Here is a 27862-nt window from a genome sequence, read left to right as displayed (position 1 = left end):
TACAGTACATAATTCAATGAATTAAAGGTACAGTACGTAATTCCATGAATTAAAGGTACAGTACATAATTCCATGAATTAAAGGTACAGTACGTAATTCCATGAATTAAAGGTACAGTACATAATTCAATAAATTAAAGGTACAGTACGTAATTCAATGAATTAAAGATACAGTACATAAGTCAAAGAATTAAAGATACAGTACGTAATTCCATGAATTAAAGGTACAGTACATAATTCAATGAATTAAAGGTACAGTACGTTATTCAATGAATTAAAGGTACAGTACGTAATTCCATTAATTAAAGGTACAGTACATAATTCAATGAATTAAAAGTACAGTACATAATTCCATGAATTAAAGGTACAGTACATAATTCAATGAATTAAAGGTACAGTATGTTATTCAAAGAATTAAAGGTACAGTACATAATTCAATGAATTAAAAGTACAGTACATAATTCCATGAATTAAAGGTACAGTACATAATTCAATGAATTAAAGGTACAGTATGTTATTCAATGAATTAAAGGTACAGTACATAATTCAATGAATTAAAGGTACAGTACGTAATTCCATGAATTAAAGGTACAGTACATAATTCCATGAATTAAAGGTACAGTACGTAATTCCATGAATTAAAGGTACAGTACATAATTCAATAAATTAAAGGTACAGTACGTAATTCAATGAATTAAAGATACAGTACATAAGTCAAAGAATTAAAGATACAGTACGTAATTCCATGAATTAAAGGTACAGTACATAATTCAATGAATTAAAGGTACAGTACGTTATTCAATGAATTAAAGGTACAGTACGTAATTCCATTAATTAAAAGTACAGTACATAATTCCATGAATTAAAGGTACAGTACATAATTCAATGAATTAAAGGTACAGTATGTTATTCAATGAATTAAAGGTACAGTACATAATTCAATGAGCTAAAGATACAATATGTTATTCAATGAATTAAAGGTACAGTACGTGTTCTATGTCAGGGTTTTATTGTTGGACTGATGATGTGTAAGCAATAAAGTGATGATGTGTATAAAATACAGTAGTAGTATTTATGCATCAAGATGTTTGGTGAGTCGACGTACTTTCTCCTTCTTCTTTCTGTTGCCGTGTTTCTTCCAGGGTTTGTTGTCTCCCGTCTGAGTCTTTTCTGCTGCTACAATCCCACACCCGGGTTTGTAGGCCATGACGGACTGGACTCCCTTGCACAGTGCCCGCACGTTGTCCTAAAACACATAGTTCATCTAGTCACTTAGTCCATCCAGTCACATAGTCCTGAAACACATAGTCCATCTAGTCATATAGTCCATGTAGTCACATAGTCCTGAAACACAAACATCTAGTCACATAGTCCATCTAGTCACATGGTCCTGAAACACAAACATCTAGTCATATTGTCCATGTAGTCACATAGTCCTGAAACACAAACATCTAGTCACATAGTCCATCTAGTCACATAGTCCTGCAACACAAACATCTAGTCACATAGTCCATCTAGTCACATAGTCCTGCAACACAAACATCTAGTCACATAGTCCATCTAGTCACATAGTCCTGAAACACAAACATCTAGTCACATAGTCCATCTAGTCACATAGTCCTGCAACACAAACATCTAGTCACATAGTCCATCTAGTCACAAGGTCCTGCAACACAAACATCTAGTCATATAGTCCATGTAGTCACATAGTCCTGAAACACAAACATCTAGTCACATAGTCCATCTAGTCACATGGTCCTGAAACACAAACATCTAGTCATATAGTCCATGTAGTCACATAGTCCTGAAACACAAACATCTAGTCACATAGTCCATCTAGTCACATGGTCCTGAAACACAAACATCTAGTAATATAGTCCATGTAGTTACATAGTCCTGAAACACAAACATCTAGTCATATAGTCCATGTAGTCACATAGTCCTGAAACACAAACATCTAGTCATATAGCCTATGTAGTCACATAGTCCTGAAACACAAACATCTAGTCATATAGTCCATGTAGTCACATAGTCCTGAAACACAAACATCTAGTCATATAGCCTATGTAGTCACATAGTCCTGAAACACAAACATCTAGTCATATAGTCCTGAAACACAAACATCTAGTCATATAGTCCTGAAACACAAACATCTAGTCATATAGTCCATCTAGTCACATAGTCCTGAAACACAAACATCTAGTCATATAGTCCATCTAGTCACATAGTCCTGAAACACAAACATCTAGTCACATAGTCCTGAAACACAAACATCTAGTCATATAGTCCATCTAGTCACATAGTCCTGAAACACAAACATCTAGTCACATAGTCCTGAAACACAAACATCTAGTCATATAGTCCATCTAGTCACATAGTCCTGAAACACAAACATCTAGTCACATAGTCCATCTAGTCACATAGTCCTGAAACACAGTGCTTATTACTAATTATTATCTTTAGTTAACTGGTATTTCATGTGTACATGTTGTATCAAAAAGACAAATACCCGCACCAATAACCAGTGGATCCCAAATAAAATGTACAAGTCAGTGAGAGAGTTGTGATGCTAGTTAATACTGTACCGCATGTAAGTGATGCTAGTTAATACTGTACCGCATGTAAGTGATGCTAGTTAATACTCTACCGCATGTAAGTGATACTAGTTAATACTCTACCGCATGGAAGTGATGCTAGTTAATACTGTACCACATTTAAGTGATGCTAGTTAATACTGTACCACATGGACGTGATGCTAGTTATTACTGTACCGCATGGACATGATGCTAGTTAATACTCTACCGCATGGAAGTGATGCTAGTTAATACTCTACCGCACGGAAGTGATGCTAGTTAATACTGTACCACATGGAAGTGATGCTAGTTAATACTGTACCGCATGGAAGTGATGCTAGTTAATACTCTACCGCATTTAAGTGATGCTAGTTAATACTCTACCGCATGGAAGTGATGCTAGTTAATACTCTACCGCATGTAAGTGATACTAGTTAATACTCTACCGCATGGAAGTGATGCTAGTTAATACTGTACCACATTTAAGTGATGCTAGTTAATACTGTACCACATGGACGTGATGCTAGTTATTACTGTACCGCATGGACATGATGCTAGTTAATACTCTACCGCATGGAAGTGATGCTAGTTAATACTCTACCGCACGGAAGTGATGCTAGTTAATACTGTACCACATGGAAGTGATGCTAGTTAATACTGTACCGCATGGAAGTGATGCTAGTTAATACTCTACCGCATTTAAGTGATGCTAGTTAATACTCTACCGCATGGAAGTGATGCTAGTTAATACTGTACCGCATGGAAAGGATGCTAGTTAATACTCTACCGCATGGAAGTGATGCTAGTTAATACTCTACCGCATGTAAGTGATACTAGTTAATACTCTACCGCATGGAAGTGATGCTAGTTAATACTCTACCGCATTTAAGTGATGCTAGTTAATACTGTACCGCATGGAAGTGATGCTAGTTAATACTCTACCGCATGGAAGTGATGCTAGTTAATACTGTACCGCATGGACGTGATGCTAGTTAATACTCTACCGCATGGAAGTGATGCTAGTTAATACTGTACCGCATGGACGTGATGCTAGTTAATACTCTACCGCATGGAAGTGATGCTAGTTAATACTGTACCGCATGGACGTGATGCTAGTTAATACTCTACCGCATGGAAGTGATGCTAGTTAATACTGTACCGCATGGAAGTGATGCTAGTTAATACTCTACCGCATGGAAGTGATGCTAGTTATTACTGTACCGCATGGACATGATGCTAGTTAATACTCTACCGCATGGAAGTGATGCTAGTTAATACTCTACCGCACGGAAGTGATGCTAGTTAATACTGTACCACATGGAAGTGATGCTAGTTAATACTGTACCGCATGGAAGTGATGCTAGTTAATACTCTACCGCATTTAAGTGATGCTAGTTAATACTCTACCGCATGGAAGTGATGCTAGTTAATACTGTACCGCATGGAAGGGATGCTAGTTAATACTCTACCGCATGGAAGTGATGCTAGTTAATACTCTACCGCATGTAAGTGATACTAGTTAATACTCTACCGCATGGAAGTGATGCTAGTTAATACTCTACCGCATTTAAGTGATGCTAGTTAATACTGTACCGCATGGAAGTGATGCTAGTTAATACTCTACCGCATGGAAGTGATGCTAGTTAATACTGTACCGCATGGACGTGATGCTAGTTAATACTCTACCGCATGGAAGTGATGCTAGTTAATACTGTACCGCATGGACGTGATGCTAGTTAATACTCTACCGCATGGAAGTGATGCTAGTTAATACTGTACCGCATGGAAGTGATGCTAGTTAATACTCTACCGCATGGAAGTGATGCTAGTTAATACTGTACCACATGGAAGTGATGCTAGTTAATACTCTACCGCATGGAAGTGATGCTAGTTAATACTGTACCGCATGGACATGATGCTAGTTAATACTCTACCGCATGGAGGTGATGCTAGTTAATACTGTACCGCATGGACATGATGCTAGTTAATACTCTACCGCATGGAGGTGATGCTAGTTAATACTGTACCGCATGGAAGTGATGCTAGTTAATACTCTACCCCGTGGAAGAAGTTCTTGTCCACAGGATTTTCTATCCTCTTGACTTTGTGTTTGTTGCTGGTGGAAGACAAGTCACCCCCGTCCAGATCTCTCCTGGGGAACGTGCGGTGTTGTGGCTGGAAGTGGTCGTCATGGATACCAGGAGGAGGATGGCAGTACAGAAGCTTTCCCTGGGAAGAGAGCATCAGTTAGCAAAGTTAGCTAGATGCTTAACTTGCACTAACTAGCTAAGTTAGTTAAATGTTTGAGATGCTTGACTTACGCTAACTCAGGGGTCGGCAACCCAAAATGTTGAAAGAGCCATATTGGAGCAAAAATACAAAAACAAATGTGTCTGGAGCCGCAACAAATTAAAAGCCATATTACATACAGATAGTGTGTCATGAGATATACATTGAATTAAGATGACTTAAAGGAAACTAAATGAGCTCAAATATAGCTACAAATGAGGCATAATGATGCAATATGTACATATAGCTAGCCTAAGTAGCATGTTAGCATCGATTAGCTTGCAGTCATGCAGTGACCAAATATGTCTGATTAGCACTCCACACAAGTCAATAACATCAACAAAACTCACCTTTGTGCCTCTTCACGCACGTTAAAAGTGTGGTGGACAAAATGAGACAGAAAAAGAAGTGGCATAAAACACGTCCTAGAAAGTCGGAGAAAGTTATACATTTAAACAAACTAAGGTGAGTTCAAGGACCGCCAAAATTAGTAGGACAAAACGGCGCTCGCCAAATACTCGAATCAGTGAAGCCTGTTTAATATAAACAGTGTGCTTTATAACAATTAGGGAGGTTTGTGTCATGTTTGTCCTCCTACAGAAACCATATTAAAACAAAAAAAATATATTTTTTCCCCTCATCTTCTTCCATTTTTCATACATTTTTTAAAAAGCTTCAGAGAGCCACTAGGGCGGCGCTAAAGAGCCGCATGCGGCTCTAGAGCCGCGGGTTGCCGACCCCTGCGCTAACTGGATAAGTTAGCGAAATGTGTGTGATGCTTAACTTAATTTAACTAGCTAAGTTAGCTAAAAGCTTGTAATGCTTAACTGACTTCAACTCGCTAAGTTAGCTAAATGCTCGAGATGTTTGACTTACGCTAACTAGCTAAGTGAGCTAAATGCTTGTGATGCTTAACTTGCACAAACTAGCTAAGTGAGTTAAATGATTGTGATGCTTAACTTACTTTAACTAGCTAAGTGAGCTAAATGATTGACTTACTTTAACCAGCTAAGTGAGCTAAATGATTGACTTACTTTAACCATCTAAGTGAGCTAAATGCTCGAGATTCTTGACTTATGCTAACCAGCTAAGTGAGTTAAATGCTCGAGATGCTTGGCTTATGCTAACTAGCAAAGTGAGCTAAATGCTGGAGATGCTGGACTTATGCTAACCATCTAAGTGAGTTAAATGCTTGACTTATGCTAACCAGCTAGGTGAGTTAAATGCTTGACTTATGCTAACCAGCTAGGTGAGTTAAATGCTGGATTTATACTAACGAGCTAAGTTAGTTAAATGCTGGACTTATGCTAACTAGCTAAGTGAGTTAAGTGCTGGACGTATGCTAACTAGCTAAGTTAGTTAAATGCTGGACTTATGCTAACTAGCTAAGTGAGTTAAATGCTGGACTTATGCTAACTAGCTAAGTTAGTTAAATGTTGGACTTATGCTAACTAGCTAAGTGAGTTAAATGTTGGACTTATGCTAACCAGCTAAGTGAGTTAAATGCTAGACTTATGCTAACCAGCTAAGTGAGTTAAATGTTGGACTTATGCTAACTAGCTAAGTTAGTTAAATTCTGGACGTATGCTAAGTAGCTAAGTTAGTTAAATGCTGGACTTGTGCTAACTAGCTAAGTGAGTTAAATTCTGCACTTGTGCTGACTAGCTAGGTGAGTTAAATGCTGGACTAACGTTGACATAGTCCTTGAGGATGTAGCGAGCAGATCTGGGCTGATCAGGCTGGCCGTGTGACGTCATGAAGCCTCGCATGTCTGACAGGAAGACAACAATAAAGTTGTTAAACAAGAAGAGCTGCAAAGTACATACAAGTACACAAAAGGAGCCACTTTGACATTTTTGGATCTTTAAAAGGCTAAACATTGTATTCAAAGACAAATTGTGTCACTAGTACCAACATTTAAACCTGAACATTTACTATGTTTATTATTAATACTTGGACTTTACTGAACATTTACTGTGTTTATTATTACTACTTGGACTTTACTGAACATTTACTGTGTTTATTATTACTACTTGGACTTTACTGAACATTTACTGTGTTTATTATTACTACTTGGACTTTACTGAACATTTACTGTGTTTATTATTACTACTTGGACTTTACTGAACATTTACTGTGTTTATTATTACTACTTGGACTTTACTGAACATTTACTGTGTTTATTATTACTACTTGGACTTTACTGAACATTTACTGTGTTTATTATTACTACTTGGACTTTACTGAACATTTACTGTGTTTATTATTACTACTTGGACTTTACTGAACATTTACTGTGTTTATTATTACTACTTGGACTTTACTGAACATTTACTGAGTTTATTATTACTACTTGGACTTTACTGAGCGTTTACTGTGTTTATTATTACTACTTGGACTTTACTGAACATTTACTGTGTTTATTATTAATACTTGGACTTTACTGAACATTTACTGTGTTTATTATTAATACTTGGACTTTACTGAACATTTACTGTGTTTATTATTACTACTTGGACTTTACTGAACATTTACTGTGTTTATTATTAATACTTGGACTTTACTGAGCGTTTACTGTGTTTATTATTACTACTTGGACTTTACTGAACATTTACTGAGTTTATTATTACTACTTGGACTTTACTGAACATTTACTGTGTTTATTATTACTACTTGGACTTTACTGAACATTTACTGTGTTTATTATTACTACTTGGATTTTACTGAACATTTACTGAGTTTATTATTACTACTTGGACTTTACTGAACATTTACTGTGTTTATTATTAATACTTGGACTTTACTGAGCGTTTACTGTGTTTATTATTACTACTTGGACTTTACTGAACATTTACTGAGTTTATTATTACTACTTGGACGTTACTGAACATTTACTGTGTTTATTATTACTACTTGGACTTTACTGAACATTTACTGTGTTTATTATTACTACTTGGACGTTACTGAACATTTACTGTGTTTATTATTACTACTTGGACTTTACTGAACATTTACTGTGTTTATTATTACTACTTGGACGTTACTGAACATTTACTGTGTTTATTATTACTACTTGGACTTTACTGAACATTTACTGTGTTTATTATTACTACTTGGACGTTACTGAACATTTACTGTGTTTATTATTACTACTTGGACTTTACTGAACATTTACTGTGTTTATTATTACTACTTGGACTTTACTGAACATTTACTGAGTTTATTATTACTACTTGGACTTTACTGAACATTTCCTGTTTATTATTACTACTTGGACTTTACTGAACATTTACTGTGTTTATTATTACTACTTGGACTTTACTGAACATTTACTGAGTTTATTATTACTACTTGGACTTTACTGAGCATTTGTGTGCGTCATTCCTTCCATGAGGTCTTACATCCATAAGCCATCAGAAACTCCTCTGAGGTGGGAGGTCTGTCAGGGTCTTCGTCCTCTCGAGGACGGATGATGTTGATGCCGTACGTGCCCTCCAGAACATGTCGAGGGATGGTTTGGCAGACTTGAGGGGATCGTTAAGGACTAAGCTGGCTCCAAAGTGCTCCACTGGCAGAGCAGAAGGATTGTGAAAGGATATGATGGAGGTGGCTGGCACGTGGTCCCTCATCTGGTCGATGGGCAGAATGCCACAGCAGATCATCTCGGCCCTGGTGGACACAAATGAGGGCATGACCAGACCCGGGCAGTCGCACAAGCACAGTCCTGGTTCCACGAACAAAGTCTGTGTGGAATGAGACCAGAAGAAGAGAGTGAAGATGACACATGACCATGCTCTTTAAGTATCTAGTCCAAAGTTCTTTGGATCCGGTCACATCCCCATAATCAGAATCAGAATCACTTTATTAATCCCCGAGGGGAAATTTGAGATTTTTCAGCACAATCCCATTCAAGATCAGACAAACATTACAGGGAGATAGAACAGGATCGCTGTGTGTAAAGGATATCACCACATGGGCTCAGGAACACTTCAGAAACCCACTGTCAGTAACTAAAGTTGGTCGCGACATCTGTAAGTGCAAGTTAAAACTCTACTATGCAAAGCCAAAGCCATTTATCAACAACACCCAGAAACACCGCCGGCTTCGCTGGGCCTGAGCTCATCTAAGATGGACTGATGTATAGATGGACTAATAGATGACGTATAGAATGATGATGTATAGATGGAGTAATAGATGACATATAGAATGATGATGTATAGATGGAGTAATAGATGACATATAGAATGATGATGTATAGATGGAGTAATAGATGACATATAGAATGATGATGTATAGATGGACTAATAGATGACATATAGAATGATGATGTATAGATGGAGTAATAGATGACATATAGAATGATGATGTATAGATGGAGTAATAGATGACATATAGAATGATGATGTATAGATGGACTAATAGATGACATATAGAATGATGATGTATTGATGGAGTAATAGATGACATATAGAATGATGATGTATAGATGGAGTAATAGATGACATAGAATGATGATGTATAGATGGACTAATAGATGACATATAGAATGATGATGTATAGATGGACTAATAGATGACATATAGAATGATGATGTATAGATGGAGTAATAGATGACATATAGAATGATGATGTATAGATGGAGTAATAGATGACATATAGAATGATGATGTATAGATGGGAGTAATAGATGACATATAGATGGAGTAATAGAATGATGATGTATAGATGGAGTAATAGATGACATATAGAATTGTGATGTATAGATGGAGTAATAGAATGATGATGTTTAGCTGACATATAGAACGATGATGTATAGATGACATCATATAGACTAGAGTGTGAGTGGTGCTCCTCAGCATGCTGACAAGACAAGTGTTGGTACCTGGAAGTGTTTGGTGTGTCCAGGAGTTGCTGACACGGACACTTTCTTGTCTCTGAGAATGGTGTTGATGGTTGAACTCTTGCCCACGTTGGGATAGCCCACCTTTGAAAAGAATGCATAAATACTCGGCACAAAGACGGAACAAAGCTTGTGACGACCCACCAGTCCCACTGTCAGCTGACCCTCTTTGCATGGAGGCCCACTGTGGACCTCCTTGAAGGTCTCCAACAACTGGTCCTTGTGCAGCAGCCGACTGGAGTTACGAAAGGTGGACTGAGATGTCGCACCTTCACCTTCACCTTCAGAGCAGGTTAGCCACTCCTCCTCCTCGCTTATCTCCCCCTTGGGCTCGTCCTCTCCCTCATGGTGGTCTCCATCTTCTTGCTCGCTCTCCTCACTTTGTGGAGGCTCCGCCCCCATGCCCTGGGAGACACATCATAGTCAGCCAGATTGACACAAATCCTTCATACTTTTATTCTCACTTCCATCCACTGCTAACATTATGGTCGTATGCTTTTTAGTTGCATTGGCACTGAGATGATCGTGTTCCTGAACCAACAACAAAATACGCGGGTTTCACTACTTTGGACTCAGTGTTTTTCAGGACTAGACTTGCGTCAAGAGTCAGGTGAAAGGAGACTCTTTGGTGGTCACGTTGTTGTGTCTGCTTCACCGTTTAATGATTATGTACCTAAAGTTTGGACCATTACTACCTTTTCACTCACTCTTCATTAGGAGTGTGAATCTTTCACTAGCTTAAGCAAAGCCAAAGCAACAATCAACAACACCCAGAAACGCCGCCGGCTTCGCTGGGCCCGAGCTCATCTAAGATGGACTGATGCAAAGTGGAAAAGTGTTCTGTGGTCTGACGAGTCCACATTTCAAATTGTTTTTGGAAACCGTGGACGTCATGTTCTCCGGACCAAAGAGGAAAAGAACCATCCGGACTGTTCTAAGCGCAAAGTGTAAAAGGCAGCATGTGTGATGGTATGGGCAGTGTTTCCCACACATTCATTTATTTGTGGCGGCCCGCCACGAAAGAATTACGTCCGCCACAAATAAAAAAAATAAAAAAATAAAATAATTTTTTTTTTGTCCTGTCCAGCTTCTCAGGCAAATCATATAGTTGATGTAGATGCCCATAGAGGCTGTTCGGATTTACTTTACAAAAGAGAAGTGTAGGATACTTCTCTTGTTGCCTTATTTGTATTTGACCACTACTGTTTTCTGTTTATTTGTTACTGACTGTGGCAGGACACCTCTGCCCCTGTTTCACTTTATGTTGCTGGTAAATAATATGGTTGACAAATCGCCGCGATCCATTTATCGTGTTTTTTGATGTTTGCCGGGAATCTATAGAAGCTAAGATTTGGTTTATCGCCTCGTCTATTGCTACATCCAACAGCACAGCAGGTTTCCGGCATTTCCAAGCTCAAATAGCAGCAGATCTAACAAGAAAGCGTGTGTGAGTCGTTGACCGGCACTGAACTGGTGACCGGCAAGATGGCCGCCAAGCTAATGGGCGTGGCTGATGACGTCAGCTGCAAAAATGTTAACTCGATAAAGTGTATTTCTTTTTTTAGCTTTAACTTTTCATTTTTTAGCATTGTAACCACATTTGCAAACAACTTTTCTCTTCATAGAATGTTCTTTCAGTAAAGAAATAAAGTGCAAAAATGTCAAAGCATCATAACAAACAGTTATGTCAAATAGCAGCAGAGCTGTATTATTTTCAGTTTTGTGCCCAAGGGACTGATTTTATTTAACACTATATTATTATTTATACAGAGACAGGTTGTTTTTGTGTTACTGTATATATTTGTTTTTCTGAAAAATCCCACTTAATATACTTTGGGTAACAACAGTCAATATTTATTTATTTTATTTTATTTTTTTAGGGGGTAACAGTAAATATTTATTTATTTATCAGATTACATTTTTTTTTCTCGTATAATAAAAGTGAGCTTTTGTTAAACCAAATATTGTGTGTTTTTTTCCATATACAACCACCTATCTGGACTCCATAAGAGAATCCATAAGGAATCGGTTCGATAAGAGGATTCGATAATAGGCTCGAACTCGATAATTTCTTATCAAACATCATCCCTAGATATAAGTAATAACTTTACACTACTTTATATTAGAAATGGCACTAAAACATTTTGATGGATTTTTGAGCGCCGTGTGTAATGTTCTATATTTTCAATGGAACGTTTACAATATTGGTGTTGTTTATTTGAAACGTATGTCTTATGTTTGACTGCCATCTACTGGTCATACTTATAATTACACCATGTACCAAATAAAATAGTGTCGCGTCCCGGAAGAGTTGGTACTGCAGGGGATTTTGGGTATTTGTGCTGTTGGGTTTATGTTGTGTTGCGGTGCAAATAGTCTCCCGAAATGTGTTTGTCATTGTTGTTTAGTGTGGTGTCACAATATGGCACATGTTTATGACAGTGTTGGCGTTGTTTATACGGCCACCCTTAATGTGACATGTATGGCTGTTGACTAAGAATGCCCTTCAATCACTTGTATATGATATATTCATAATCAACATTATCATTAAATTTGGCTAAGATCATACAGAGTGGCAGTTTTACTTGTCATCTTCAATTGAAGACCATCTTCACTTACGCGGGTAATTGAGCACTAATATTACTATCTAGTCTGGAAACTATTACGGTCTAATTAAATACGGTAATTGAGCACTATTTACTATCTAGTCCGGACTCTATTACCATCTAAATAAATACGGTAATCAAGCACTATTACTATCTAGTCTGGAAAATACAGTAATTAAGCATTATTTAGGCACTATCGGGTTTTAAGCAAGCACTATCAAGTTTTGCGCTTTAGAGTTCTCGTCCGGAAAATACGGTAATTAAACACTATCGAGTTTTACGGTAATCAAGCACTATTGAGTTTTTAAGGTAATTAAGCACTATCGAATTTAAAACTCCAGAAAATACGGTAATTAAGCATTATTTAGGCACTATCGGGTTTTAAGCAAGCACTATCGAGTTTAAAACTCCAGAAAATACGGTAATTAAGCATTATTTAGGCACTATCGGGTTTTAAGCAAGCACTATCGAGTTTAAAACTCCAGAAAATACGGTAATTAAGCATTATTTAGGCACTATCGGGTTTTAAGCAAGCACTATCGAGTTTATAGTCCGGAAAATATGGTAATTAAGCACTATCAAGTTTTTCGGTAATCAGGCACTATTGAGTTTTACGGTAATTAAGCACTATCACGTTTAAAACTCCGGAAAATACGGTAATTAAGCACTATTGGAAAATACGGTAATTAAGCACTATCGTAAACTCCGGAAAATACGGTAATTAAGCACTATTGAGTTTATAGTCCGGAAAATACGTCATTCGTTACATTATCACATTTGATGCGTATTTAATTCGTTACATGATCACGTTTGACACATATTTAATTAGTTACATTATCACATTTGACGCATATTTAATTAGTTATATTATCACATTTGACGCATATTTAATTCGTTACATTATCACGTTTGACGCATATTTAATTCGTTACATTATCACATTTGACGCATATTTAATTCGTTACATTATCACGTATGACGCATATTTAATTTGTTACATTATCACATTTGACGCTTATTTAATTTGTTATATTATCACATTTGACGCATATTTAATGCATTACATTATCACATTTGACGCTTATTTAATTTGTTACATTATCACGTTTGACGCTTATTTAATTCGTTACATTATCACATTTGACGCTTATTTAATTAGTTATATTATCACATTTGACGCATATTTAATGCATTACATTATCACATTTGACGCATATTTAATTCGTTACATTATCACGTTTGACGCATATTTAATTCGTTACATTATCACATTTGACGCATATTTAATTCGTTATATTATCACATTTGACGCATATTTAATTCGTTACATTATCACATTTGACGCATATTTAATTCGTTATATTATCACATTTGACGCATATTTAATTCGTTACATTATCACATTTGACGCTTATTTAATTAGTTATATTATCACATTTGACGCATATTTAATGCATTACATTATCACATTTGACGCATATTTAATTCGTTACATTATCACGTTTGACGCATATTTAATTCGTTACATTATCACATTTGACACATATTTAATTCGTTATATTATCACGTATGACGCATATTTAATTCGTTACATTATCACATTTGACGCATATTTAATTTGTTACATTATCACGTTTGACGCATATTTAATTCGTTACATTATCACATTTGACGCATATTTAATTCGTTACATTATCACGTTTGACGCATATTTAATTCGTTACATTATCACGTTTGACGCATATTTAATTCGTTACATTATCACATTTGACGCATATTTAATTCGTTACATTATCACGTTTGACACATATTTAATTCGTTACATTATCACGTATGACGCATATTTAATTCGTTACATTATCACATTGGACGCATATTTAATTTGTTACATTATCACATTTGACCCCTATTGTCGGAACTGGTTAATATTTGGGATGATATCATTGTCATATTTCTCTACTTGGCCATGACACATTTGCAAAAACGTGAGGAGAAAGAAAAACAGATGAAAAGCAAATAAAATAAGTTTAAAAATGAGTGCTGTAAAATGATTACATTTTGTAATTCAATTATTCACTTTTGCATTTTGATTAATCGCAGTTAATTAAATGCATGAAGAAGATTTCACACGTCGGACTTGTTACAAGTTGTCTTTTGAAAAACACTAACTAGAAAGGTATGATTATAACGACACGGTGGTGCCGCTATCAACACTGCTCTGCCTTCTTATGCTCTGGCAGAGCAGGTGTGTAAACAAGAAGCGGCAGGTCTATTAGTGTGATTAAAAATCAAAGGAGTGGAGAATGTAGGACAAAAACAAAGGAAATGTTTGAAAGAATAAAGAGTTGTAGTTTGAAGTCAGCTGGGATAGGCTCCAGCTGAATAATGCCCAAAGCAGGAGCAGAACAAGAATGTTAGTGACGCAGGAACTGGTCCTCACCTTCTCCTCCGCATCCAGCCTGTCGCTTTCAGCCAGAGCAGACCAGAACACGGTCCTCAGACCTTCTCGGTCAAAGTGTGCGGCCCAGGCTCTCCTCTGCTCCCTGGTCAGCAGGTCGGCCTTGTTGACCAGCAGCATGTTCACCTTGTGCGGCGACACCTCTCTGACGTAGGCCTCCTAGGGGGCGCACGGAGCTTTAGTGCGCACACGGCGCCAACACAAACACCATTCTTCCTACCAGGTCGGGACATCTGAACAAGGAAGGGTTCCTGGCGTCCACGATCTGAACCACCACGTCGCTGCAGGAAATCACACAATTAGAGCGTGAAGGCATTCCCACGTCAGGCCAGTTATGAAAGGTCTACCTCCGCTCGATGACGCGCCACAGCTGCCTCCAGAACTCCAGATTCCTCTCAAACGGAGTGAGGAGCAGCTTCTGCTCCTCTTCCAGCCTTCGGGGGAGAGATGCCACAATTGAGTACGGACTTGGAGAAGACGGCAGAGACAAAAGTTACCGTGCCAGCTCTCTCCTCCACTCCAGGAAGCTGTCCCGCTCGGCCTGCTGGAGAGCCTCTGAGCTGGTGCTTTGGTCCCACTGCGGGCTGAAACAAGAACATGTGGTTGCCGGGGCTGGAGCCTATCCCAACACGGACGACAACAAGCAAGATAGCTAGATGCTAAGCTAACTAGTTTAGTCAGTGTGGCGTTTAGACAAGAAGACCAGCGAGCACCTGCAGCTGACTTCAACACATTTTCTTCACATTCTAGAATCCTGGGCCACAAGAATATATTACACTATATACATTAAATATATTACACTATATACATTACATATATTACACTATATATATTACACTATAGACATTAAATATATTACACTATGTATATTAAATATATTACACTATATACATTAAATATATTACACTATGTAGATTAAATATATTACACTATATACATTAAATATATTACACTATATACATTACACTATATACATTAAATATATTACACTATATACATTAAATATATTACACTATGTATATTAAATATATTACACTATATACATTAAATATATTACACTACATACATTAAATATATTACACTACATTAAATATATTACACTATATAAATTAAATATATTACACTATATACATTACACTATATACATTAAATATATTACACTATATACATTAAATATATTACATTATGTATATTAAATATATTACACTATAGACATTAAATATATTACACTATATAAAATATATTACACTATGTATATTAAATATATTACACTATATACATTAAATACATTACACTATGTATATTAAATATATTACACTATATACATTAAATATATTACACTATATAAATTAAATATATTACACTATATACATTAAATATATTACACTATATACATTAAATATATTACACTATATACATTAAATATATTACACTATGTATATTAAATATATTACACTATATAAATTAAACTATATACATTAAATATATTACACTATATACATTAAATATATTACACTATGTATATTAAATATATTACACTATATACATTAAATATATTACACTATGTATATTAAATATATTACACCATATACATTAAATATATTACACTATGTATATTAAATATATTACATTATATATATTACACAATATATTACACTATATACATTAAATACATTACACTATATACATTAAATATATTACACTAAATATACAGAATATATTACACTATCTACATTAAATATATTACACTATATACATTAAATATATTACACTATATACATTAAATATATTACATTATATATCAAATATATTACACTATATACATTAAATATATTACAATATATACATTAAATATTACACTATATACATTAAATATATTACACTATATACATTAAATATATTACACTATATACACTAAATATATTACACTATGTATATTAAATATATTACACTATATAAATTAAACTATATACATTAAATATATTACACTATATACATTAAATATATTACACTATGTATATTAAATATATTACATTATATATATTACACAATATATTACACTATATACATTAAATACATTACACTATATACATTAAATACATTACACTATATACATTAAATATATGACACTATATATATTAAATATATGACACTATATATATTAAATGTATTATACTGTATACATCCATTCATACGTTATATTACTTTATTTACTTTCACATAAAAAACACACTCATTTTAAGGCTTGGCGACCATATCTATGGTGGTGACTTATTTTATTTTGTAGTAGTAGTGACTTCCTCCTGGTCAACTTCCTTTGTTTTCACTTTAGCAAACAACTGCGCAAGCAAGTGGGGGCCACATTGGGGCCACATTGGTGTGTTTTTACACTGGAGTCTGGTCAAAATCACATTTTACTTGCAGTGTAGTCAGTTGGAAAAATCTGATTTAAAAATAATAATCAGATTTGGACCACTTTGGCCTGCAGTGTAAAGGTAGTCATGAGTTCTGACTTGCACTAAAGGTCCACGGTCGCCGTGGTAACACGAGGGCCTCCTGTGAAACTTCTTCAACTTACCGCCGAGGAATTCGGAGGAAATGTTTGTTGTCTTCGTGCAGGTTCTTGAGTCTCTTGGTCTCCTCAGCTGACAGCAAACCTGCTCTGGCGTCCGCTGGCACGAACTTGATGTTGAGTTTCTCTGAGCACAAAGAAGAGGGTGAAGATGAAGCAGCATTAGAAGCTCACTTTGAGATCACCAGTCATGCAACTATCAACACACTCAGTGTGGGCTCGTTAAAGGAGCGCCACCAGTTTCGTGATCCGTCATTCAATCTCATAATGTGACAGAGATGGATGGATATGAAGACCACAGAAAAGATATCTCTATGACTAAAATGCAAACTTTGTGCAAACATGTTGACAAATATGAGATGATTATATAAGTCAAGAAGGTGAGGCAGCAGCTCAAACGTTCTCATACTTTCTGTAACATCCAGAAAGAAATTATAATACTATAATCTATGTGTTTTTATTTTCATAGCCGCCACACCATTAAAATACTTTAGTTTTTTTAACTTGACAACAAATTAAAGTAATATTGTATGTTGTAGCCCCCAGGAGAAGTCACACAAAGTCTCATGCTGTTTTTAACTTTTATTGCCAATCCTATGCTAACAAACGGCTCAATTCCAACAGGTTTTACCTCCCGTACAAACACTTTTGTCTCCGTGCTTCCCCGGACACACAGCAACACTTCCTCAATCTGCACCAATCACATTTCCAGCACGGACGGTGTGTTTGCAAACATGGGAAAAACTGACATCAAATCCAAACCGCACAAACATAAAACATTAGCTGGTCGTTACAGTATGAATTGATTCATGTACACTATATTGCCAAAAGTATTTGGCCACCTGCCTTGACTCACATATGAACTTGAAGTGCCATCCCAGGGAATTGTCCAAAATGTTTTGGTATCCTGGAGCATTCAAAGTTCCTTTCACTGGAACTAAGAGGCCAAGCCCAACTCCTGAAAAACAACCCCACACACCATAATTCTTATTCCAACAAATTTCACACACGGCACAATGCAGTCGGAAATGTAGCGTTCTCCTGGCAACCTCCAAACCCGGACTGGTCCATCAGATTGCCAGATGGAAAAGTGTGATTCATCACTCCAGAGAAGGCGTCTCCACTGCTCTAGAGTCCAGTGGCGACGTGCTTTACACCACTGCATCCCACGCTTTGTATTGGACTTGGTGATGTATGGCTTAGATGCAGCTGCTCGGCCATGGAAACCCATTCCATGAAGCTCTCTGCGTACTGCACGTGGGCTAATTGGAATGTCACATGAAGTTTGAGGCTCTGTAGCAAGTGACTGTGCAGAAAGTCTTTGCACTATGCTGACCTCTCTGTCAGTTTACGTGGCCTACCACTTGGTGGCTGAGTTGCTGTTGTTCCCAAACTCTTCACTTTTCTTATAATAAAGTTGACTTTGGAATATTTAAGAGCGAGGAAATTTCACGACTGGATTTGTTGCACAGAGGGCATCCTATGACAGTTCCACGCTGGAAATCACTGAGAGTGGCCCATTCTTTCACAAATGTTTGTAGAAACAGTCTCCATGCCCAAGTGCTTGATTTGATACACCGGGCCAAGTGATTAGGACACCTGATTCTCATCCTTTGGCAATATAGTGTATATATAACCCATTATTTGTGCACTATTGACAAGTGATGTACCGAACACCTCGACCACCGAAACCTGATGTAAACAAAACACTGTCTGGAGCATTGTCAGCATGTCTGTGATCTGGGCGTGATTGTTGTATATAACAAAGTTTCGTTGTACTTGTGCAATGACAAAGACCTACCTACCTATATATACTGCATACATATTGCAGATATACCCGCGTATACAGCCATCTACAAAATGTGCAAATACTAAGTTGACAGTGGCGGCTTTTAAAAAACAGAAAGTGAAACATGGAGGGACAGAAGTAGAGTCTCCAAACACGAGTACAGTCTATAATAACACCAGAAAGAGATGTTAGATTTGTTGCTAGTTCTTTTTAATAAAAAAAAAAGTCATTAAATGTTTCTTGACACTTGAAAAATTCTCAACAAAGTACATTGTACAAAAAGCAACAACAATTGAAAAAATGGCAAAACGCTAAAAAAAATGTATATGTTAATACTAATTAATAATAACAGATTTGTTTTTTTAATTATGTATACGCTTTTTGAGCATTTTTAAAGAAAATCATATCATAGCGGATTATGCAAATGATGTGATGACGCCATGGTGACCACGCCCCCACCATCACAGGTGTTTTGGCAGTCTCGGGGAAACGCTGAAACGTTGACAATATTTCAGGAGGAAACCTTACAACGTATTAACTCCATTAAGTGTTATAAAATGGAGTAGATGAGTTATTGTGATGTAGATACATTTTCCCAGGAGATTTTTCATATTTACAAATAAAATGTTGATGCTCCTCTTAGACACACGTAAAAATGTTTTTGATGTTTTTTTGCTGATAAATTTAACATAACATCAAACATTATGTCACTACTGGTCCCACCTTTCCTACAAAATAGTGTTTAAAAAACACTTTAAGCCTTGTCCAGATGTTTACTGATGTAATATTCATGTTTAAATAACTTTTACTACAAATGAATATCAGCTTCAAATATTGTTGACTACTAATAATCGGTATCGGCCCTGAAAAAAACCATGTGGGCGGATCTCTAATCGTAAGCACAGGTTTTGCTACGGAACGGAAGACTGAGGCGCGTCCAATCCCCACCTGGTAGACAATAAAAGTGTTTCTCCCGCCATGCCTCTACCTCATAAACAAATAGAGTGCCGTCCCGGTAGTCATTGCGACCAATACCTGTACTTAAATGTATAATGTATTTATATTATTCACATGTGAGTAATGCTGTATAATAGAATGTATTTATGTTATTCACATGTGAATAATGCTGTATAATAGACTGTATGTATGTTATTCACATGTGAATAATGCTCTATAATAGACTGTATTTATGTTATTCACATGTGAATAATGCTGTATAATAGACTGTATTTATATTATTCACATGTGAATAATGCTGTATAATAGACTGTATTTGTGTTATTCACATGTGAATAATGCTGTATAATAGAATGTATTTATGTTATTCACATGTGAATAATGCTGTATAATAGTATGTATGTTATTCACATGTGAATAATGCTCTATAATAGACTGTATTTATGTTATTCACATGTGAATAATGCTGTATAATAGACTGTATTTATATTATTCACATGTGAATAACGCTGTATAATAGACTGTATTTGTGTTATTCACATGTGAGTAATGCTGTATAATAAAGTACCAATGATTGCCCCACACACACTAGGTGTGGCGAAATTATTCTCTGCATTTGACCCATCACCCTTGATCACCCCCTGGGAGGTGAGGGGAGCAATAGACTGTATTTATTTTATTCACATGTGAATAATGCTATATAATAGACTGTATTTATGTTATTCACATGTGAGTAATGCCGTATAATAGAATGTATTTATGTTATTCACATGTGAATAATGCTGTATAATAGACTGTATGTATGTTATTCACATGTGAATAATGCTCTATAATAGACTGTATTTATGTTATTCACATGTGAATAATGCTGTATAATAGAATGTATTTATGTTATTCACATGTGAATAATGCTGTATAATAGACTGTATGTATGTTGTTCACATGTGAATAATGCTGTATAATAGACGGTATTTACGTTATTCACATGTGAATAATGCTGTATAATAGAATGTATTTATGTTATTCACGTGTGAATAATGCTGTATAATAGACGGTATTTACGTTATTCACACATGAATAATGCTGTATAATAGAATGTATTTATGTTATTCACATGTGAATAATGCTGTATAATAGACTGTATTTATGTTATTCACGTGTGAATAATGCTGTATAATAGACTGTATTTATGTTATTCACATGTGAATAATGCTGTATAATAGACTGTATGTATGTTATTCACATGTGAATAATGCTGTATAATAGAATGTATTTATGTTATTCACATGTGAATAATGCTGTATAATAGAATGTATTTATGTTATTCACATGTGAATAATGCTGTATAATGGACTGTATTTATGTTGTTCACATGTGAATAATGCTGTATAATAGATATATAATAATATAATATAATACTGTATTTATATTATTCACATGTAAAAAATACCTTAGTGTTTATTGTCTATTGTGAGCTGAATTTCCCCCAGGGATCAATAAAGTACTTTCTATTCTAATCTATTCAATAGTGCCAAGGAGAAGAAAGAGCTTGAAAAGAAAATGTCAGGAGAACTCACCTGCAACAAACTCTGTCCCTGCCAGCTCAGCAGTCGCCAGAAAGTCGTCCATGGAACTTTGCTCCGTCACCGACTGCAGGTTCAAGCGTCCCCAGTCGTAGCCGTCGTTCAGCTCACTGGTGTGCAGCTACGTTGGTCAAACACAGAACGTTTTCATTGTAGAGCGCCCGTACACGTTGTACACGATACATTGTGAGAACATGGACGTTTATGGAAGAGTCAGCAAGACATTATGCTTCAGTTTGGATGGTCGGACAGTCATTTTTTCTCTCACTGGCACTCATCAAATCTAAACATTGGAACTATTTAACTGGCCTCAACAAAATTGATAAGATCTTGGGTATGGTGGGAACCTGCTAGTCGTGACGGAGCGGTGCTTGCTGGACACACCACTTGGGAGAAGGAGTACCGCGTGCCTGGCGACCCTTTTCAGTCGAGGTCGTGAAGATATCTACCTATTGGGAATGATGACAACAGGACATCTGCTGATTGGAGTAAGCGTTGCTCTGGTTTGTCCACAAATTGGAAGTTGCTGGCAGTCTTCAAAGTAGCCCAAAGCTGCCACAAATGATTGGAGGATGCGGGAAGAACTGTGGAAACTCTTGTGATTTGGATAACATCTGACTGTCTTCCCCGCAGGATGAATTTGAGGACCAGTCATAGACAATTTAGAGTGAACAGGAAATGTTATTTTCACTCGCATACAAAACATTCTATCTTGGATTGTTTCCCTGGCTTGGAGACTCTCCCGAAGGACAGTGCGGCGAAGACATAAACTCCCTTCTTGTCTCTTATGGACACAAACCTGTTGTTGTTGACTTTGGACTTATCGGCTGCACGACATCAAGGCCGCGGAACAGAGACACACTGCACGCTTACACACACACACATGCATCCACAAAAAATATACGCCACACACAGATACCCCACCCCCCATTCAACGCCCTTGACACAAATCCCATAGGGAGGATGGATGGATGGGCAGCGCCTGAGCTGCAGCCTACCACCATGGCCCCCTACTCCCCTCCCCTCTGTTGCTAGATATCTTGAGATGTACGTTGTAATATGTATATGTGCTTTGCTATGGAGGTTTTTTTGCCCACTCCAGACCCCAGTCTAGATTGTATTTTTTTACTCATCCTTCCCCAGCGTTGACCTTTTTCTCATCTTTTAACGGGTGCTTTGTGGCGACCCATCAGCGTTCCTGTTCTGTAACGCTGTACACTGTTTGTCTAATCTTGAACGGGTTTGTGCTGAAAACAAAGTTTTCTTGTACTTGTGCAATGACAATAAAGACCTACCTACCTACCTACCTAGTTGTTACAACTCACCATTCAGCTACATTCCCACTCTTGGGTGACAACTTCATTCAGAATCCATTCGCCATATTCATTATGTAAATAATAAAAGCTTTTTAAACAGGTGACTTGTTACAAAAGCTAATTTGGCTACGCAAATTTTTGCCTAAAAACACATTTAATTTTTTTAATTCTTAAACATATTTAATCGATTTAGAATCTTAATAAATACAAAAATAATTATTTTCAGGCACTCGTATTTAATTGTTGTTAAATGTTCACCAATTCATTCTTTTTCCTGGGATTAAAGGCCTCGCCTTTTCTCCTCCAAACATAATGCTGGGTATTGTGGCCAAACAGCTCCATTTTTGTTTCATCTGACATCACATGGACAAAGATAAGACCTTCTGGAGGAAAGTTCTGTGGTCAGATGAAACAAAAAATGTTGCTGTTTGGCCACAATACCCAGCAATATGTTTGGAGGAGAAAAGGTGAGGCCTTCAATCCCCGGAACACCATACCTACCGTCAAGCATGGTGGTGGTAGTATTATGCTCTGGGCCTGTTTTGCTGCCAATGGAACTGCTGCTTTACAGAGAGTAAATGAGACAATGAAAAAGGAGGATTACCTCCAAATTCTTCAGGACAAGCTAAAATCATCAGCCCGGAGGTTGGGTCTTGGGCACAGTTGGGTGTTCCAACAGGACAATGACCCCAAACTAGGGGTGTAACGGTACATGTATTCGTATAGAACCGTTTCGGTATGGGGGTTCCGGTTCGGTTCGGAGGTGTACCAAACGAGTTTCCACACAAAATGCCTCAAATGTCCGGCATTTTGAGTTAGGGTTGCGTGTATTTTCGATGTACGTTCAGGGTTAAGAAGGGGTTAAAAACAAAACAAACAGCAGCATTGGTGAGGGAGGGGCAGAGACAGAGAGTGAGTGAGAGAGTTATGATAAACGCGCATGCGTCGCCAGGCTCTGCTTTTTATCCATAGATTTATCACATTTAATGTTTTATTATCTATAGCAGGGGTGTCAAAAGTGTGCCCCGGAGGCCATTTGGGGGCCACAGCTAATGTTTTAAAGGCCCACGGCACATTCTAAAAATACTATTCAAATAAACAAAAACATAACAAAAGTGAAATAAAAAAGCTTAAAGGTTAAATGTAATTTAGAAAAAGTTGCAATGTTGACTAATAAAACAAAGCTGTTTTTTTTTCTTTCAAACTGTCATTGCTCAAAACATAATATTGAATCAAAATCAATGTTATTATGAATTATTGACCTATCCAAGGTTCCCATTACTTCACATCAAATATTACACTAAGAAAAATATTTTTGGTGGAAGATTTTGCAAAATTTGGTAAATAAATAACCCAAAAATTTATATTTTGTTGTTTTCTTACTGTGCCGAAAATGAACCGAACCGTGACCTCTAAACCGAGGTATGTACTTGAAAGAAATACACTCTATACATTGCTAATGTGGTAAATGACTATTCTAGCTGCAAATGTCTGGTTTTTGGTGCAATATCTACATAAGTGTATAGAGGCCCATTTCCAGCAACTATCACTCCAGTGTTCTAATGGTACAATGTGTTTGCTCATTGGCTCAGAAGGCTAATTGATGATTAGAAAACCCTTGTGCAATCATGTTCACACATCTGAAAACACTTTAGCTCGTTACAGAAGCTACAAAACTGACCTTCCTTTGAGCAGATTGAGTTTCTGGAGCATCACTCTTGTGGGGTCAATTAAACGCTCAAAACGGCCAGAAAAACAGAACTTTCATCTGAAACTCGAAAGTCTATTCTTGTTCTTAGAAATGAAGGCTATTCCACAAAATTGTTTGGGTGACCCCAAACTTTTGAACGGTAGTGTATATTTCCCCAAAGTTACGTACGTGACATGCACATAACGGCATGCACGAACGGGCAAGCGATCAAATGTTTGGAAGCCGCAGCTGCGTACTCACGGTAGCACATATCCAACTCAAAGTCCTCCTGGTAAGAGTCTCTGTTGTCCCAGTTCTCCACAGGCCAATGGTAAAGCTTGACTGTCATCGTTCGGGAATGTAAACAATGAAACACCGGCTAGCCGCTCAGGTTTGTGTTGCTGCAGCCGGCCGCTAATACACCGCTTCCCACCTACAGCTTTCTTCTTTGCTATCTCCATTGTTCATTAAACAAATTGCAAAAGATTCACCAACACAGATGTCCAGAATACTGTGGAATTTTGCGATGAACACAGACGACTTAATAGCTGGCCACAATGCTGTCCCAAAATGTCCGCTACAATCCGTGACGTCACGCGCAAACGTCATCATACCGAGACGTTTTCAGCAGGATAGTTTGCGGGAAATTTTTGTGAGCAACAAGTATGTGCTCCAATCACTCTATCACAAAAAAATAAGAGTTGTAGAAATGATTGGAAACTCAAAGACAGCCTTGACATTATGTTCTTTACAAGTGTATGTACACTTTTGACCACCACTGTATGAGTAAATAAATGTGTAAGAACATGCATAACATTATATTAGTAAGTAAATACATACATGAAATGATATTAGTAGATAAATGTATAAGAAGATGCATAACATTATATTAGTAGGTAAATATGTACATGAAATGACATTAGTAGATAAATGTATAAGAAGATGCATAACATTATATTAGTAGGTAAATATATACATGAAATGACATTGGTAGATAAATGTATAAGAAGATGCATAACATTATATGAGTAGGTAAATATATACATGAAATGACATTAGTAGATAAATGTATAAGAAGATGCATAACATTATATGAGTAGGTAAATATATACATGAAATGACATTAGTAGATAAATGAGTAAATGTTCGCCATACCCAAGTGTCGAACCTCTTGTTGCCTCGGCTTGCCTGAAGTCTTTCTTTAATCAAAGCTCTGCCAAGTGCTCCTCCAGCCTTCTTCTTAGCCATAGCGCCTCTTAAAAAGTGTCTTTACACGGGAAAATATGAATTTGTTTTGATTTCTTTGAGCGAAAAGTCAGCAACGAGCAAAGCTACATGCGCACACGCTCGTTGTCCCGCGAACCGGAAGTGGAACAAACCAAATTTGACAACTACATCCGGGTAAAATGTTGTTGACATTATCCGACAAATACGTGACATTTGTACACAATATTTACAAACACGTGGTGTTATGATTTCAAATGTAGTATTTAGTTAGTTTGGGGGTAAACGTTTTTATTTTTTGAAATGAACAACAACATACATTCATAATGCACACACAAGTCAAGGCACTTTCAACATCAGCGAAACATGTCAATAAAAGAAAACAAAAGCAAATACAGAGTATTAAATAATAATGCAACCTATTTTTATGGACGTGCCTCTTTGTGATGTTAAGTTCCTGTTTTAAGCTGTTATACAGCATATGCCTTGAGCTCTTATTTTGAAGGCGCCAAGAGCGGAAGTGGGGACACATCGCGGTGGAGCGGAGTTTTGAAAACTAAGGAAATATAAATAAGTCCTCGTCTTTATTCCACATAAATCACAAGACGGCAGCAAGATGAAAGAAGTCTTCGTGCTTTCACATCACAAGGAGGCAAGTCCATAAAAATAGGTTACAATAATAAATAATAATACGAAAAAATATGAAAAGACAAAAAGGGCTACCTATATCACTTTAAATGTTTTTTTAACAAAGATATCAATTTAAGGGCTTTTGTACTCTTAATCATCCTCCAAGATTTGATTGATAATTGTAAACAATTAATATAGTTTGGGACTAAACTGTGTCACGCTGTTGTCGAACATTCCGAATAAATGTCCAACTCCCAAATACGTCCTGAAGGAAACGAAACCGTAGAGTATTTAGTTCCTAACGACTGATCAGAATCAGACTAGTTTTTATTGCCATTGTTATAGAACGGGTTCACAAACTAGGAATTTTTCTTGGTGCAATGGTGCAACATAAAACACATATTTGGTAATGACAAGAGCTGTAACTGAGCTATCACATCTTGTTATAGACTTAGAAGGAATTAAAAAAGCGACTGTTAGGAGTTATTGTTCATGTGCCTGATGGCCGAGGGGAAAAAGTGTTCAGGTGGCGGGAGGTGTGGGTCTGGATGGAGCGTAGTCTCCTGCCTGAGGGGAGAGGGGAGAATAGTTTGTGTCCAGGGTGAGAAGAGTCAGCTGTGATCCCACCCACACGCCTCCTGGTCCTGGAGGAGAACAAGTCCTGGAGGGATGGGAGCTTGCAGCCAATCACCTTCTCAGCAGCACGTACCATGCGCTGCAGTCTATGCTTATCATGGACTGCGGCGCCGGGGAACCAGGAGGAGGTGAGGATGGACTCTATGGTGGTTGAGTAAAACTGCACCAGCGTCTCGGTCTGCACCTTAAGTTTCCTCAGCTGCCGCAGGAAGTACTGGGCCTTCTTGATGAGGGAGCTGATGGTCGGCTCCCACTTGAGGTTTTGGGTGATGGTGGCGCCCAAGAAACGGAAGGAGTTAGTCCACAATGGAGACGGGGGTGGGAGAGTCAATCAGGGTGAGGGGGGATGGTGGGGCTGTGACTTTCCTGAAGTCCATGATCATCTCCACTGTTTTCTGGGCGTTCAGCTCCAGGTTGTTGAGGCTGCACCAGGACGCCACCAGGTCCACCTCTCTCCTGTAGGCGGACTCGTCGCCATCCGAGATGAGCCCGATGAGGGTGGTGTCATCCATCACGCTCTTTTCAGCTAAATTCCACCACCGCACTCCATTTAAGTGGTTTAGTTTGTGTTTAAAGTCATGTTTCTCCTCACTTTTCCTCCATTGTGTGTACTATTATGCACAATATTTGTGTTCGACAT

The 27862-nt window shown here is 37.1% G+C and overlaps 1 protein-coding gene across 1 annotated transcript; it reads right to left on the bottom strand.

Moving 5' to 3' along the window:
• Nucleotides 1-937: 937 nt before the first annotated feature.
• On the bottom strand, nucleotides 938-26115 carry lsg1 (large 60S subunit nuclear export GTPase 1). The gene is made up of 14 exons (XM_062027611.1): nucleotides 25888-26115; nucleotides 21721-21847; nucleotides 17404-17524; nucleotides 15323-15409; nucleotides 15173-15259; nucleotides 15046-15106; nucleotides 14808-14984; nucleotides 9906-10166; nucleotides 9744-9845; nucleotides 8461-8604; nucleotides 8263-8386; nucleotides 6553-6632; nucleotides 4631-4801; nucleotides 938-1245 (listed from the first exon to the last, which is right to left on the bottom strand). The coding sequence occupies exons 1-14, from the start codon at nucleotides 25978-25980 to the stop codon at nucleotides 1072-1074; spliced, it is 1809 nt and encodes a 602-aa protein (XP_061883595.1). The 5' UTR covers nucleotides 25981-26115; the 3' UTR covers nucleotides 938-1071.
• Nucleotides 26116-27862: the final 1747 nt, after the last annotated feature.

Source organism: Entelurus aequoreus, linkage group LG19 (genome assembly GCF_033978785.1).
Source record: "Entelurus aequoreus isolate RoL-2023_Sb linkage group LG19, RoL_Eaeq_v1.1, whole genome shotgun sequence".
Taxonomy (NCBI): domain Eukaryota; kingdom Metazoa; phylum Chordata; class Actinopteri; order Syngnathiformes; family Syngnathidae; genus Entelurus; species Entelurus aequoreus.
The sequence above is the reverse complement of the archived record's forward strand: the minus strand, read 5'-3'. Positions and strand labels throughout refer to the sequence as shown.

Excerpts from the sequence above, each read along its gene's own strand:
- lsg1 (XM_062027611.1), bottom strand. The coding sequence starts at position 25,980 with ATGGCTAAGAAGAAGGCTGGAGGAGCACTTGGCAGAGCTTTGATTAAA. Across the intron at positions 21,848-25,887 it reads ACAAGAGGTTCGACACTTGG|CTGCACACCAGTGAGCTGAA; the intron begins GTATGGCGAACA and ends TGACCAACGTAG. Across the intron at positions 15,107-15,172 it reads TGGCGCGTCATCGAGCGGAG|CGACGTGGTGGTTCAGATCG; the intron begins GTAGACCTTTCA and ends GATTTCCTGCAG.